Source organism: Lutra lutra, chromosome 7 (assembly GCF_902655055.1).
Source record: "Lutra lutra chromosome 7, mLutLut1.2, whole genome shotgun sequence".
Classification (NCBI taxonomy): Eukaryota; Metazoa; Chordata; class Mammalia; order Carnivora; family Mustelidae; genus Lutra; species Lutra lutra.
The window spans coordinates 18890167-18907625 of NC_062284.1; the positions used below are offsets into that span (position 1 = coordinate 18890167).

General features: G+C 49.8%; 1 protein-coding gene and 1 long non-coding RNA gene across 2 annotated transcripts in view; one reads left to right on the plus strand and one right to left on the minus strand.

Moving 5' to 3' along the window:
- Positions 1-404: 404 nt before the first annotated feature.
- Positions 405-10387, plus strand: LOC125104662 (uncharacterized). The gene is made up of 3 exons (XR_007128688.1): positions 405-667; positions 1525-2369; positions 10262-10387. It is a non-coding gene; the product is annotated as an uncharacterized LOC125104662 (long non-coding RNA).
- The window catches only part of CHSY1 (chondroitin sulfate synthase 1), a 72126-nt gene continuing 63412 nt past the window's right edge, over positions 8746-17459 (minus strand). The window contains exon 3 of the mRNA XM_047737338.1: positions 8746-11788. Coding sequence (XP_047593294.1) covers positions 10199-11788 — 1590 coding nt within the window. The 3' untranslated portion in view covers positions 8746-10198. The remainder of the gene's footprint in view (positions 11789-17459) is intronic.

Sequence of the window (17459 nt, forward strand, 5' to 3'; positions counted from 1 at the left end):
TATTCAGTGGGTTCCCACATCCTGGTACTCTAAATTGAGCACCGTACATTTCTTGACAAGGAGATACACTGCCTTCCCCTCCCTCCCCACCCCCTGAGATGTGGCTTTTGGGGGGAAAAAAAAAAAAAGGCTGATCTGGTGTGAATTTTGGATCTGCCATTTATTAGCTCGGTGACCTTGGGCATGTCCCCTAAACTCTCTGAGCTTCCATTCCTCCCCTATAAACTGAGGTCAGAATACTGAATCACAGGGATTGAGGGAACAGCCAAGGAAGTAACATATAAAGTGCCTGGCACTTAGTAACTCTTCCATAAATGTCCGTTTCATGATTCAAGAGGGAAAGCATTCCACATCTCTGAAGTAAGGTTCTTGTTCTTACAGTTCTTACTGAAAGCTGTGTGATTGTTTTCACCTAAAAACTGAATGTTCCAGGCTGTCTGCATAGAAATACTTCATCTTGGTTGTTAATTCCCTTTGGCCAATAAGCCAGCCAAGAGCCTAGAATAGAAGTCAAGGGAAACCGTCGCTGGCTACACCACACGACCGGCCAGACCCCTGGTGACTCACAAAGGTGAGCGAGCCTCGGTCTGGGCCAGTCTGCTGCGGGAGCCAGACAACCGGCAGCGGCAGACCAGAAGCCCCCAGCAAGGAGCCAGGGCCTACAAAGGTGGGTAAAGGGGGCCTCGGATGGGTGCAGGGGCAGGAGGGAGCTCCACCTAAGGGGACCAGACAGGCCCGAGCCCCAGGGCCACACCATCACAGAACCCGCACATTTGCCAGAGACAGGGCAGGACTTCTAAGCTCGGAAAGCCATTTGGGCCAACTGGCCCTTTTAAGAGCAATTTCCTGTCTCCTCTTGGGTAGGGAGGCGTGGTGATGGGGGCAGGGGTTGCTGGGCTCAGAAAAAGCTGGAAAGACAGAGGAGAGGTCAGCCAGGCACAGCTGCTGCTATGGGGCAATCAGGCCTCGATGTTTGGACCGGAACCGGGGTCGCCTCCAAGCAGAAGAGGACAAATACGGTTTGTCTTTTTTTTTTTTTTTTTAATTTTATTTATTTATTTGACAGACAGAGATCACAAATAGGCAGAGAGGCAGGCAGAGAGAGGGGGGGGAAGTAGGCTCCCCACTGATCAGGGAGCCCAATGCAGGGCTAGATCCCAGGACCTGAGCCGAAGGCAGAGGCTTTAACCCACTGAGCCACCCAAGTGCCCCCGGTTTGTCTTTTTTTAAGAAGAGTCTGCTAGCCGAGAAGCTGCCGGACCGGAGGAGCAGGAAATGGGTAGGACCTGCCCGATCCCGGCAGCTTTGTGGGGAGACGATGGGGCTGGGGAGGCCACCCTGGTGACCTTAGCTCCTGTGGGTTTTGATGAATCACTGGATACGGGTCTGGAAGGAGTTTGGAGCAAGTGCAATATCTAGGTGGGGACACAGTGTGTGTGTGCACTGGGGTGGTTGGGGGGACATGTTAACTGAAACAGAATGACAGGTGCTGAATGAACCAGGTTCTGTGAATTCTCTCGTCAGGCTCAAGAGGTCATCCTAAGTGCCCGCTTCAGAGCAGGAAGCTGGGTCCTGGCCCTGGGGACATGCCCGAGGTCACATGGTGACTGGCAGAGGCACCCATCGTCTGTGGGCCTACCCCAACCAGTGCAAACCAGTTGCTGTGCTGGGAAGGCCAACTCCAAACAGACATGGAAAGAAAAGAAGTCCTGACGTGCACCTTTCACATCTCTGGGGATATAAATACTCCCACCTCGGATTGATCACAGGCTCCTGGACCCATGTTGGGTCACCGAATGTGGGCTTGGGGAGAGCTGCCCGCTCCAGCCCACCGTGGACCCAAACCCAGCTCTGCCTGGTTCTGAGACCGCGCCTCTCCCCACAGTGTGCCAAACCAAACACCTCACCATGAGCCCAATTCTTTGTATTTTTATGCCCTGCCCTTCATCCCGAACTCTCCCAGGTTTAGAGCGGGGCATCCGCTGGGTTATAAGGAACAGTGTGGTGGCATCACTGTCCCACATCTGTCCCCACCACCAGCTGCGAATCTAGCTCCCGCAGAGAGACATTTTGCTGAGCGAGTCCAGGGTATAGTGCAGGGCACCCCTCGAATCTGGTTCCCGTGTTGCCTGAGGAGCCCTGCTCGGGGCACCCCTATCTACATTGACAGGACGGAGGGGCAGCTCGCCATTCGGAATGCTACCACGGTGACCTCTCGTCCCCAGCAGGAACAGCGTTGCTAATGTCCCAGGTCACACGTGGGTTTGGTTTGCACAGCGCCTGTCCCCAAAGCTGGCAACTATGTATCCTTTCCGACAAGTGATTCTAAGACAGCCTGTGGCCTCGGAGCGCCAAGCCTGTGAACATCGGTACGTGTCACATGTTCTCCCCAGTCTTGCAGTTTGTGGCCATTCTTCTCCTAATTTGGGACTGTGTGGAGGCAGAAAAAGGCAAACGCACGGAGCCAGAAATAGAGCAAGCAAAGCCCCCACCCTCCACCCTGACCATGTACTTCTGTGGGTGATGAGGGGATAGGCCACAGTGATTCTGTGATAAACTCACCTCCCAAAGCAACCTGGGAGCAGCTGTTTGCTGCAGCCATGACTGGGCGGGGAGGGCATCGTTGGGCCCTCAGCCAGGAGGTGAGAAGGGGTGACATGACCCTGTAGGGAGTGAGCTAACTGGAGGGTCCCCAGTGGGGTGGGTAGTGGAAGCCAAGCATCCTCCCAGCTCGGGGAAGACCTGGCAGCTAAGACCAAGCTCCTGGGCAGTCCCAGTGGCCAAGATGGCCCAGCAACTCCCCACAGGCCCATGGGACACCATCTGGGGCTGGACAGGGCTTTCCCATCCTGCCCGGAGGGCGGGCCGTAAATGTCCCATCCTCTTGAGGCTGTGGCCCCGCCAGGGACAGCCCTGATCACCCACTCAGGGAAACTGGACCTGACGAGTTTTTGCCGAAAGGCATGACCTTTGGGGAGCAGGAAAGGCCCATCCCCAAATCTAATTTTAAAGAAGGCCCATGAATCATGACCTCAACTGCTCATTGCCAATGACTGTATGGCGAGCCACCTCAGCCCTCTGTCCTCCCCAGCCCGGGGACAAGCCTTCCTTGAGCCTAAGACCGGTTCTCAGAGATCTCTGGCTCACTGGGACCCCTCACAGAAAGGGGTCTCCTGCTCTCCTTTGCTAACTAGGAGACGCCACATTCACAACTCCCTTCATCTCCAGCTCTCCAAGCCCAGGCCCTAAACCAGCCCATGGCCAGTACCACCTTCAAATCTAGTCGTGAACTTTGGCTTCCAAGCACCCTAGTTGCCAAGTGACAATAAATTATAATTATGACAATACATAACGAGTGCTCCGAACCTGCTCAGAACATGGGAGAGTGCTTGGTGGCTTCATCTTTGAACACTGAAACTGATTCAAACGTACACGTTGCCCCCCTCCCCAAAATGCAGACTCCCTTCTGGCTGCACGTGCAGAGGGAGGCTTGGTGCCTCCGGTCACGTCCACACCTCACCCGGCACGCCCACCGGCTTGTGAAGTCTTCAAAGAGCCGCTCTTATCACAAGCCAGCCAGGCCCCCTCCTGACCCCTGCCCTCCGGTCCCCTGGGAGGAAAGCCTGTGGCCTGGGAGATAGAGAAATGTACCTTGTTCCCAAACAGGCCATCCGTCTGGGGCTTGCCTCCCTTCAGCAGCTGATTCATCCCTAAATCCGTCTGCCTTTTCTCTCACTTTGGAGTGACTCAGTGGGGCAGTCACCAAGTTGGGTTTGTGGTCCTGCTGTTCTCACAGGATGGTGTAACCAAGATTCCGGGTGCAACGTTCCCTTAGTCTTTCCTGAAGGTCATTTTGCTGAGTTCAAGTTTTTTTTTTTTTTTTTTTTAAGGTTTTATTGGAATTGCTAGTAGGCACAAAATGTCAAGGTTGACCACGTCCAATACCAAATAGGTTCGTGTTAAGTCAGAAATAGCCAAACACCTGGTCCCTCGCCCCTACAGGTAGATGGCCCACTTCTGGAAATCTGCAAGTCTGATGGTCCAAGGACAAAACGGGCTGTGTGCCAGGAACACTGCCTGCATTGTTTGTTATTCGGGATAGAATACGGGGCACTCAGGGCGCCTGGGTGGCTCAGTGGGTTAAAGCCTCTGCCTTCGGCTCAGGTAACGGTCCCAGGGTCCTGGGATCGAGCCCCGCATCGGGCTCTCAGCTCAGCAGGGAGCCTGCTTCCTCCTCTCTCTCTGCCTGCTTGCGATCTCTGTCAAATAAATAAATAAAATCTTTAAAAAAAATTAAAAAAAAAGAATACATGGCATTTGATGTGGTCGACATTGGGAAAGTTCTCAACTCTACCAGAGACGGCAGCCATTAATGATGATTTCCAAGGACCAAAAGAGGGGTTTTAAGGGTGCGGTGGAGGAGCAGGGAGCAAGTTGCTACACTGCATGTACACTGTGGCCTCAAAGTCTATGTTACAAAAATCCCAGAGGAATTTGGCGAACAGGGAACAGGATGGTGGAGGAGGAAGGTCATTCCTTCTTGACTCAACTTCTCAGTATGCATATTTTCATACAGTGATTAATGACATGGTTATTCACAAAGGGAGATGGACTTAAAAAATGCAAAATGCTTCCTTTCCAGCTCCTTGAATGTGCAATTTAGGAAATGTCTAGCTTTCAGAGGGCATTTGGAGACTGTGAGTCAGAGTTCCCCTTGAGTTTTGTAACAGGAAGTGAGCCTTTGCCTATACACCTGAACTTCATTCCGAATTATATAAACGGAAAGGTCACTTTGAGATTTGGCTAAAAGTGTTTTCCTTTCTCCAGTGGGAACGTGTGGGCCGCATCGAGGTAGGCACGAGGTAGGCTGTGGCCCAATTCGGGTGGTGATCCCCGGTAAATCAGCAAGAGGAAAGTAAAGGTGGTAGCCCAGAGGTGTCGCTGGCTTAATTGTGACAAACTGCTGGATGGAGAGAAATTCATCACACATGTCTCGGCCCCCTTTAAACAGATTCCAGAGCTTGTCTAATTTGCATTATTAAATGACTTGATGGATTTCTTGTTACATTTTCTCATTAGAAATCAGTCAGGCATTACTTATCGTTTTAAAGGAAATGCAGCTAGAACGTTCTTTAAAGGACAAAATTTGGGTTTTGATTGTCGTAGTAAGACAGGAAAACCGTCATAACTGGAATATAATAAATGGCAAATTAATGCATTGAAAAAGTATCTGACGACGGGCACGTTAAGTGGTTTTGCTGCCCTGATGACAAACCAGCCCCTAATCTCACTGGCCTTTTGGTTTCCGGTTGGAGATGTTTCCACTCCCACCTCCCTATCCCTCCACCAGCCCCATGCATCCCTTCGAAAAGCTCCAAACCCTGAAGCACAGCAAAACAGGAGGTTTTCACCTACTGGAAGTCATAGACAACGAGTTGTTGTAATCTGATCTGATGCATTGCAACATTTACACTTTCGCTGCATTTATAACCAGTTTGACTAAGCAGGTTTGGTAGGAGCAGCCTTTTCCTTCAAATGGAACAGAAGCCCATCCTTTGAGGGCTTGGGAAAGCATAGCGGGACCCACCGAGGTACGCAGAGAGCCCTGTGCAGCCACGTTAGCAGACAGATCCCCTCCCTGCAGGCCCCCAGTCACTGGGGCACATAAGCTCCTTTGCAGCAGAGATTACAGCAATTTGTACGCAGTGACACAGCCTAATCCCCCAGGGCGGATGCTGGTGCAGGTGCAGGAGGGCTGGCCCTCATTTCCCTCCATGACAAGAAAGCACAAGGAGAGAGGCGGAAATCTGGGGCCAGCGCAGCGCCCCTGGGCAGCTGAGAGAGTCCGGCGGGCAGGCAGTCCCGTAGGCGTTCGCCTTCCTGGAGGACAGACGCTGGCATCAGAATGCCTCTGAAAACCCACCATTCCCCTTCCCTGTTGTCCTCCTCCAGCTGACCCTTCAAGGGCACAGGATTGAGGCAAACTGTGACTGTCATCGTGCTCGATCACACACAACAAAGGGTCCACGTCCCTAGTCTGTGGGGACTGAAGACTCATGTTAGCCGTGTCCCCTGCACCTGCGATCCGAGTGGCAGACAAAGCACAAGCCCGCTGAGCCGGCGCTGAGCTTGGTGGAGAGGACAGGTCAAAAGGCTGGGCAGGAAGGGGGCACAGAGATGGAGAACTTGACCCACTGGGCTGGTGGAGCTCAGGGAGACTAAAGAAAGCCGTTTTGGAGGGTCAGGGCTACTTCTGTGCCCTGAACTCAGGAAGGGTCCCAGCCGTGGTGCGCCAGCAGCACCTGCCCCTTCTGCTCTCAGCACTTGGCAAGAGGGAACGCACCTCCCTCACTCCCAGGCTGCCAGCTTTGCAGTCAAAGGGGGACCGTCCCATGACATGTACTTTGTGACTGCAGCCCCGTCTCCAAACATCAAAGTCCTGGAATGCTAGGGTCCGTGTGCATATTGTCGCCTCATGTTGGCCCAGAAGAGCAGTGCTGGAAAAAAACAATCCCATCTCCCAGAGGAGAGGTGCACTCCACATCTATCTACTCTGCGAGACAGGGCTCTCCTACTCCCATCAGGCAGGGCTCCCACGCCACGCGCACACCCACAAGGCTTGGGAAGCCCAATCGGCCCCACCTTGCCCTCCAGAAACATGTCCGCCAGGTCATCAGAGCTCCAGGTCCCTCTGTCCAGCAGCAAGAGGCTCACTGGGGCCCTTCTGTCCAAGCAAACAAGCATGTGGTTCTCATTTGCATAAATGAATTGTTTAAAGTGCTACCAACCTAGCTCGTCTAGGGTTTACCTTGCCCCTTCCCCACCAGGCCACACAGACCTGGTAGTTCTTTGTGGGAGGGCCCCCGGGGCTGGATGGCTGGAGGGAGGAGGAAGGCTCCATTTCACGCCTCTGCACCCGTGTGGCCTTCCCCCTTCCAACCATGTCCCCAGGAGTCTTCCTTTTTAAGGACTGTTAAAATAAGTTATCTGGTTTGTGGGGTTATGGGCCCTTTCAATACTTTTCTGTATTTAAAATACAGTAATGCGCACGAAGTATAAAGTAACAAGTGAAACAAAGAGTACAACCGGAAAGCCTTCAGAGCTTTGGGAGAAGAAGCCATTATTTCCAGGTCACAAGTGTGCGTGGGCCACATGGCCACAGTGAATGCAGTGGACGGGAGGTGGGCCACGTGGACTTTCCACTGCAAGGAACACACAAGTGTGCGCGAATGGCAAGGCTGGGGACAGTGGAGGACACGGTCATCCTAGACAAGAGAGCTCGACATGCCTGGGGACCAGGGGAAGAGTCCAATGATGAAGAGGTGATCACATGACCAAAGAATTAAGTCCTGCCGTGTCATCTCTGCACTGTAAGGGTGCGGGGAGGCACCAGCGTGGATGATGGGAGAGTTTCATTTGGCTCCTGGAGTGTCAGTCCAGTTGGCCAGCAGAGTGGTGTGCAGGGAGAGTTCCAGACTGAGGTCTGAGTAGGAAAGACCCTGATGTCCCCACGAACTTGGGAGCCCGGTTTGGTTGGAGGGGGTTCCTGAGGAGGGGGCCTCCAGGGCCCGCTCTCTGGGCAGGAAAGCATTCAGGGACCCTGGCCCAGCTGAACGAGGACAGGCCAGGAGGAAAGGGAACCAGGATAACAGTGGGCGCAGAGCCCAGGTATGGCAGGACCAGGAGAGGGGACCAGAAGGAAAGGGTTCAGCAGCCTTTCTATTTTTTTTTTTTTTAAGATTCCATTTATTTATTTGAGAGAGGGGAGAGAGAGGGGGAGCATGCAGGGGTGAAAGGTAGAGGGAGAAGAACAAGCAGACTGCCCACTGAGCGGGGAGCCCAATGTGGGGCTCAACCCCGAGATCACGACCTTAGCTGAAGGCAGATGCTTAACCGAATGAACCACCCCGGTGCCCCTCAGCGGAATCTTGAGGAAGGGAGGGCAGCACCTCCATAAATATCCACATGGCATCAGGAAGAGGAACGGACTTGAGCAAGAGTGGGAGTAGGAAGGAAATGATGAACTTTAACATAGTGTCACCAAGATGCTGGACAGACATTCAAGCTCGACAAGGCCACAGAACATACACACCCCGTCCTAAATCCCGACGGCTGGCTATTATGATAGAGAATTTAAATTACTTTGTCATCAAGGTGTATACTGTGCTCTTCCTGAGGAATAAAAATGTGCTTCTTTACAAAGAAAAACTAAACATTCCCACCAAGTAAATGACAATTAGGCTGAATGACAGCAATCCCTACTGAGAGCACGATGTTATTATACTGGGTCTCAACTGTCATTACACAGTAAGTAGCTGTCTTGGGAGGGGGACTGGCTTCCACAAAGCCTGCTACCTTGACATCAAAGGTCTTAACTTTTTTTGATTCTTGGATTATATACCAACTGTACACAATTTATCCGGTAGTTAGATCTACCCTAAAGCCCCGAGAGCGTTCGTGCACACAGCCTCACGTGGGCGGCTGTTACGATGCCGGCTCTAGTGGGCCCAGTCGGGCCCACCCCGGGGGCAGGAAGGTGCATGCGTACAAAGAAGCCAGATGAGGCTGAGAATGGGTTTGAAGACCCTTGTTCTAGGGTACACAGATTTGGCAAGCTGAGGAGGAACATGGGACAAATTCATTCCACGGGAAAACAGAGGAAGAGGCACTTGGAAGTTTCATTTCATGCCCAAGCTTCAGTCTACACAAAATATTCCCCTCAAATAACTTGGAAACCTTTAGAAATCAGTGTTTCAGTTTTTTACTCTCCAAATGTAATACAATTCTTTAGCTAAAACGGGAGTAATGAGACAAAATGGTCCTGAAAAGTACAATAGAAAAATACTGTTCACTGGTTTATTTTCCCGAATGAGAAATAGACTATTTACAAATGAGCAGATCTCCAACGATGTGCATTAAAATGGCAAGTCTATTACTAACTGAAATCTAAATGAAAAAAAAAAAAAAATTTATTAAGGCACATTTGATCCGTGAGTTGAAAACAAACAAAAGGTTCTGGTGTCATGACAGACTTCATTCACTTTTGTCCCCAAAACATGCGAGCACCAAAATTGTCAAAGAACACTTAGTATTTAGTAAAACAGGAAGGAATGTAAAAATTGAGGAGGGAAAAAGCGTTTTCGAAAGGAAATCTTTGGAGATCAGTTTACTGCAAATGAACACTAGACACACTCCTGATACACATACTGGAGAAATGACAGAGCTCTAAACAATGGATATTAAATAAATTAAAGGTATTTCGGATACAAAGAATAAAACAAAACAGTAATTAAAGAATGAAACAACCATCTCCACCAATAATGTAACACAGACAAGATGAAGTGAACAAAACCAAAATACATTTTCCCCCCAATGCTTCCATTAGGGCAGGTTTTTGTTTCTGTTTTAGCTTGTGTACGTTAGATTTATTACAATAATTCTTTGTCATTCTAAATATTAATAATAGTTTACCCTTTAAAGAGAAGGGTCAGGAGGAGAAAAAAAAAAACAAAACAAAAAGACAACAAATCCTTCTTGGAATTGAAATCCGTTAGGCTACACGAACGACCACAAGAACAGCCACACATCTAACTGTGCCGCTCCTTCTCCCCCTGCTTTTAAAACAATATGTGACCATGATGAGCACAAGTTTGGGGGAAAGAATCAATTTTGGAACGCTCTCCCGACAGTGATGATACGGCTATTAATCACATTTCATTATTTTACAACTAGAACACAAAATGGCTTGGGGAAAAAAAAAATTGTCGTAAAAAAAAAAAAAAGACAAAAGGTAGAATCTGTGCAATGTTAACAGTTACAACAAAACATTTACCAGAGTTACAGTGTTCTGTTACAATAATACTTTGCAGAACGGTCATGTTTTCTGCCAGAGGACTGGTGGGAGGGGGGTCGTCTGAAAAGGAAATGCGTAAAAGAACAAAACCAAATAAGTTTTGTTCATCAGGTACATTTCAAGTCATCATTAAGCAGGTCTGCTACACAATGTTCAGCAAAAAAATGTGTTCAAAGGCAAACATGATCACATTTTTGTTCAAAAAGCTCAATCATCAAGGAGTCCTTTGTAAGAAAATCATGTGTAAAATATATCCTTGTATGGACTTCAAAAACTGATCATACAAAAAAATTTTTGAAAAATAAATTAGATAATTAAAAATGTCTCTTCCAGCAGAGCTAGACGTTAGGCTGTCCTCATGGAGCCATTATTGCTGTTTTTACTGTAACTTGGGTCATGTTTTTCCAGCCACATCTCAGCTAGCTGCTGTGTGGACCCATATGTGGACGCTTTGGACCCCAAGCACATTTTGTACTGTTTGGGATCGAGATTGGGATCACAAAAGACAGGATGGTGGACGTGGACCACTCCTACTTCTTGGCTTCTGAACGTCTTCAAACCTGCCTGGACAACCTTGTTGAAAAGGTCCACATCCTCGAGCCCCCAGCCCTGGATGGAAATGTCAAAGCCACCGACTCGGACAAGATCGCCCTTGTAAATGCAAGTAATGCCAAACCCATAGTTTCTCCAAAAGCCAGTTTTCTGAGTGAAGGCAAAATGGTTATCGCTGGGAGCTTTCCCACTATAAACAATCTTTGGATCGTACTGGCTAAAGATGATTGGAAAATATATTTGTTGGCCCAGAACTGTATTTGCTCGACACCGCTGAAGGAACTCTGTAGTAAACACAAGGTCAACGTCACAGAAAAACAGCAAAGATTCGTTATTGAACTGGGAAGACCCCACTTCAAGGGCCAGAGCTCTCGAAAACTCTCCAGACACGGGCAGAATCTGCATGTCCGCTTTGGGGTACTTGATGCGATAATCTCTCATGAGTTCAACTTGTTTGGCCTTGTCGGGGTTGGAGTCAGAATTGAAAAGCAGAACCACGAGCTTGACGTTCTGATTGGGAATGAGACATGTCTTCTCAAAGTTCCCCATAAATCTCACAAACATGTCGAAACGCCCAGACAACGGAATCAAGATATTTATCTTTTTCTCTTTGGGTTCTTTGTGCTCATTCTTTGACCCAGAGAGCTGAAAGGGCACGAGCTTCTTGAGGGAATTGGAGAGAAAGGACAAGGACCCGGACTCCTGATTGATCTTGCTGGCCAGCTCCGCGGCGTCCAGCTCCTCGTGCTCCACGAACTGGATCCTGCTGAAGGTCTGCTGCAGGTACGCGTGTCTCCGCACAGGCACGGTCATCTTCTTCCCCTTGTGCTTCCTGTAGAGGAGCAGCAGGTCCAGGACATACTCGGCCCCATACATGGGGTTCACCCGGCGGTAGCCATACTGTATCTCCTTGAAGTCGATGATGCGCCCTCTGGTCTTGGCGTTGGCGTTGATCATCTCCATGACCTGCATGACGATGTCATCCAGGGCCTCCCGCTGGGCGGAGTCCATGCCTCTGCGAGGGGGCTGGCCCTCGGCCGCCGAGTACAAGTACTTGCCGGTCAGAAACTCCCACTCCAGAATCTCCTCCCGCTGGCGGGGCTGGAAGCGCATGAAGGAAGGCGGGATCCCCAGCTGGAGGTCCTCCTTGGGAACCTGGGTGTTGCTGTACCGGCCCATGAGCACGACCTCCCGGTGCAGCTGGACCGTGCGGTGGCGCAGCTCGGCGATCCTGCGGCTCAGCACGTAACTGTGCAGCCGGTACTGGTAGGGTGGGCTTTTGTTGGGGTGCAGGGTGATGGCTCGGTGGATTTTACTGTTATGGAGATCCCGAATGTAGCCCTTCTTGTTCTGTTCGTAATTCTCATAAAAAAGCTGCTGCATCTGTTAAGAGAATAAACACAGAAATATGGCTATTTTAGTGTTATGTGACTCTGTCCTATTTCTGCTGTTCCTTACACACCTGCATGGTCTTTAAAAAAAAAAAACCAAAACTCTAAATATCAGAAATCTTTGCAAATGAGCCACAGCATACCGGAGGCCTGAGGTAAAAGCCCAGTCTCCCGCAGTCCAATGAGATGAGAAGAAGAAGAAATGCAAACTGCTTCAAGAAAGAAGGCTCATCGATAAGCAGAGCTGGCCGACAGAATTCTGCGGGCAAACAGAAGTGTGAGAAAGTTTTCTTACAGAAAAAAGGGTGATCCTGAGACCGCAGGGCACCGAGTGCGCGCACCTGGAGGAAAGGCCCTCTGCGTCCCCACCAAGCCCCTGTAAGGAACCCAAGCGCCAAGGCCCCCTCCCCTCACTGAAGGCTGGCATCCAACGAGAGCCGCCGTCCTTCTGGAACAGCAGACCCTGCAGCGACGTGGTCTAGGAATAAACTGCACTGACAGAGTGAAAAGGAAAGCTCCAGGAGTATGACCTGACCCAGGATTAATGCCGCTGTCAGTGAGCTAAAGAGAAGTAAAGAGAAGAGGCCAGCCATCGGGAGGGGGATGCCATCTGTGACACCAAGACGCTGCTCACTGGAAGTGCACGTGCTGAAAATCCTTTCAAATGCCTGCGAGTTCCTGTGTCAAGTGCGCCCCTCCCCCATAGCCTCTGTGCAGGCATTGGTGGAGGGTTGGGGTGGGGGGCGAGGGGTGTGTCCTCTGTGCTCAGCACCAGCACAGCGACAGGCTCAGAAATGTTGAGGTAAGAGGCAGGCAATTCCACCAACTCGCCCCCCTCCTATGATACAGGTCTGGGGGCAGGGAGGACAAAGGGTGGTGGTCCATCAGCCCCAACGGGGGCATGTTCCCTCAAGTTAGACAGGGAATGTACTTAATTCCCTTGTACAACCGAGCAACAAGATGATTGGTGAGTGTCTACAACACCTTCTGGAACAAAGAATAAAAACCTACAAAAATCATTACAATGAGACCCATTGTATTTGTGGTTCATTGTTGGGTTTTGTTCACATTGCTAAATACTAACTCTTGATAGGGTGATATGTATTTGAACCAGGCAGTTTACTTATTTATGTTTGGAAAGTCGTCTTTTTTCCAAAGTATTTTTTACTTTTTTCTTTCCCGACACACAGCAATCACCGTAACAGAAAAGCGCAGGTTAGCATTTTTACATCCCATTTTCTTCTATGCAATACCTCAGGCTACCACTAAATAAAGCCAGTAAGAATAAAAAGAAGGGAAACACTTCAAAGAATGAGAGAGACAGAGGAGTGCAAGCCAGGTTCTGTGCGAGGCCTCCAGCCACATCCACTTGCTCGCTTAATTATCAGTGACCTGAGAGTCTGGTGAACGCTGACCTTCTCAAGGTCAGCCCTCTCCTCTCCTGGACAACTGCGAGGTCTGTCCGCAGACTAGGACTTGGCATGGAATGCCAACATCTCAGAAGGGCCCTCATTCTTTTCAACTTTGCTTCCCACATGGTCTGTGATCAACACAGGACATGGAGACATGGAATCAACCACTCAAATCACTTCTAAATTTTACAATTAATTAGAAAAGGCAGTCAAAGTTTAAAAGAAGAACGGAAGCGCAGCACATCCAGCTCTGGAGAGCAGCCCCGCCTCTCAGCGTGCCAGGAGGCAATGGGCAAACGCAGGATGCTCACGACCCACGTGCAGGGGCTGCTCTCGGCAGCCAACACAGGTGGCGCCTCCCCACACCTCTGATCTACGGTAAGCTGCGGGACAGTCCGAAGCAAAGCAGCAGTCCGGGGTTTGCTTAGTTGGGAAAGCGTGAAGCAAGGGAGGTCTGAGCTCCTCCAAGGCCTGGCTGTAAGGCCACAGACTTGAGCACGGAGAAAAACTACAGTAAAGTAAACACCCCATGACAGGGGCTGGGCAAGAACCTGATCATTTGCCTTTCTTTTTATATGGGTGACAACAAAAGAGGTTTCAGGAACTTCCTGCCCCAGGAGTTCACATCCATCTTCCAGCCAGACTGCCTCCTGGGTGCCAACTGTAGGGCTGCAAGGGGACAAGTGAGTGTCCCGTGAGGTTGCCAAGCCAGGAGAAATGAAATCTGCCCGCAGGATCTAAGGTCCCACCCTTTACCCCCTGCACGCCTGCGTGCCCCAACAGGAGCCTGGAGGCCCTTCTTCAGGACATGCATCCCACAGAGGGTGTGCTATCTGATCCCCAAACCCGCCTGAGGACACTGCCTGGGTGCAGGGGGAGGGGGTGCGGCAAACAGACTATGCAAAGGCCACAGCCAAGAAATCAGCACCAGCTCAAGGCCCTTCCACCTTCCATCACAGCCAAGAAATCAGCACCAGCTCAAGGCTCCACGACTAGAACCAATAAAATACCTACTGCATGCAAGATTATGGAGGGCTACGTAATAGTTTTATAGACATTTGTTATAATTACATATTATTTTCATTTTGTCTGCTTATAATTTCCAAATTTCTAACAGTGAGCATGAAGAACCATGACTTGTTTTAAAGGTCCCTCCATTTCCAAGAATGTGAACACACTGAACCTTACAGGTTGCTTTTCAAAATTAGGTCAGAACAGCCCACCCAGCCCAGCTGGGCTCGGGGGAGGGGAGTCCCAGGTCCTGCTCTTCCCAGCAGGGCTTCCCTGTGGGGCTCCCTGCAGAATTCTGTCCTTCCCTCAGGGCCCTTCGACACAGTAGCAAGAATGGTCTTCTTAAAGTACGAATCAGGAGCCTATGGCTAAAAATGAAGTGGTAGAACCCACGATCCTCTCTTCCCAAATACCTTCAGAGAGAAGAAAGAAAAGGAAGGAATAAACTCACAAGGACCAAGAGAATGGGAGAGGAGACACGGGGGGTGGGGGTAAGAGATGACCCCAGATTCAGAGGAAATGAGCTTGAGTGAAGGAAGAGGACATCTTTCTCCCTTTAAAACCCCAGGAAAGATGCTGCGAAAGGCAGGGGTGAAGCCCAGTACCGCACCCAGTGGGACTGGACAAACATGGAAACCATGACACCCCCCATCCCCTCCCAACATGGCCGGGAGACACTCCCCTCTCCCTACCACAGGAGTGGGGGAAGGAGGGTGGGGGCACATGTCCGGCATCTTCAAAGACAGGCTCCGAGTTACTCTGCCATTTAGACGATGGGGGTGTTGCCAAAATTCACGCAGGACCGCCTCCCAATTGTTGTAACTAAATCAGGACAGGCAAGGAGCAAATATCATATCATTTACAGCAGTTATCCCTGAACATAACTGTCTACAGGTCCTTCCCTACTCTTCTTGGGTTAGTTCACTGGTAAGCACGCAAACCTGAACTTCAATTTCTCCTGCAATCTGAAACCTGGACAGGGTGATCAAGGCTGACAACCCGGAGGGAAAAGGAAAGTCTAAAGAGAAGGGCTCCCAGCCCTTTTCCCAACTGGGTCCCAGAATACTCACCCTCCACTGTCCATCCCAAGCAGGGGACTGGATCAACTAAAAAGGCCATACACATCTAGAGTCCTCCCACAGAAAGCACCATCCAAACAGCCGGGTCACTACAAGAGAGAGCAGTTTAGGAAATCTCGCCTACAGAGCTTCCAGCTGGCTTCCGCACTGCCTCAGTCTTCCCGGGACCATCCACAGCCACGGACCATCAGGCAGCTGAAAGCCTGGTCCCGTGGGAGAGACGGAGACGAAACAGAGAAACAAGAGCTTGCTGGGAAGAGAAACAATGTGGTGAACAGAAGGAAAACTCAACAAGAGAAACAAAAGACAAACCTAGAAGGCATCCACTCAGAAGATAATACACCCATGCAACCAAAACTGAATACTATAAGAAAATCAGAAAAGCGAAAGGCTCTTGAAAATCAACATAAACTAGCAGCACAAAAAAAGAAGAGTAAAATTTGAAAATAAAGTTGAAGAATATCCCAGAAAACAGAAATGATAACAAAACCAGAAAACAGAAAAGTATTCATTCCACCACAAGAAAGCACAGAAAGGGGAGAAAATAACAATACAGAAAATGGGTTCAGAATAAAAGGACTAGTTGCCTGATTTAAACCCCAACCACCTGGTAGAAAGAATACAAATTCAGAACACCACAAAGAAAGCACTCTGAAAACTTCCCAAGATAAGAAAAGAAGGCCAGGGCACCTGGGTGGCTCAGTGGGTTAAAGCCTCTGCCTTCGGCTCAGGTCATGGTCCCAGGGTCCTGGGATCGAGGCCCGCATTGGGCTCTCTGCTCAGCAGGGAGCCTGCTTCCTCCTCTCTCTCTGACTGCCTCTCTGCCTACCTGTGATCTCTTTCTCTGTCAAATAAATAAATAAAATCTTAAAAAAAAAAAAAAAAGCTCTCTCTTTAAAAAAAAAAAAAAAGGCCATCTAGAAATAAGAGGGAGTGAATATTATTCCCAACGTACAATTCTCCTCCTAACCAAATGATCCATCAAGCAGGAGGGCAGAAGAGAGATTTTCAGGCAGTGGAGGACTGTCCTACCTTGTACTCAGTCTTTCCCAGCTCTGAAAGGATATGCCCTTCTAGAATGAGGGAATATATCTGAAAGGATGATCACACAGCATCCTGGAAACAAAGGATACGACAGAGAAGAAAGAGAGCCTAGAACAACAATGCAAGGAGGTCCCACAAGGAGAGTATAGTGGACTGGATGTCTGCACGCCCCAGATTCACACGCTGAGGCGCTCTCAGTGTGAGGGTGTGTGGGGTGGCCTTTGGAAAGGAACTGAGTTGAGATGAGGCTGTAAGGGTGGGGCTCCCATGGTGGGATGGGGGCCAGATAGGGGTTTCGAAGACGGGACCAGAGCACTCTCCCCCCATCATGGCAGGACGCAGCAAGAAAGCAGCTCTGTAAACCAGGCAGAGGGTCCTTACCAGACCCTGACCCTAGGGACACCTCCACCTCGGACTTCCAGCCCCCAGCACTGGGAGAAACACACATCTGCTGCATCGGCCACCCTGTCCACCGAACTTTCGTTCTGGCAGCCCGAACAGACAGGAGAGACAGAGGGCTCCAGAGCGGGCTGAGGGAACCAGCGCGCGCGCACACGCTCACGACCTTTATGTTCAGAGTCTAGTTCAGGCCTGACACGAGACGCTCGGGGGATATTTGGTGAGCTTATGGCAAACAGTAAAGTCTTTAGCACAGCAGGCATCAAGAAATTGCTGCATGATTTCAATGCAGAAGAACTCAGCTGATGAAGACTGATAGATAGGATAACTAAGTGGTAACTAATATACCGGGACAGGGCTGGGGTCCTCTGGCTAAAATATATATATGTATATATATATATATATTTTAAAAGATTTATTTATTTGACAGAGAGATCACAAGTAGGCAGAGAGGTAGGCAGATAGAAATGGGGAAGCAGGCTCCCCGCTGAGCAGAGAACCCAACGTGGGGCTCGATCCCAGGACCCTGAGATGATGACCTGAGCTGAAGGCAAAGGCTTAACCCTCTGAGCCACCCAGGTGCCCCTAGAATATATTTTTAAAATGCAAAAATCAGCAGTATATTGAGGAAAAATATATATCCTTCCAGACAAAGGATGTAGTTGTTATTTGTCTTTTACTCTCTAGAAAACCAAACAGATAACTGCACATCTTACTC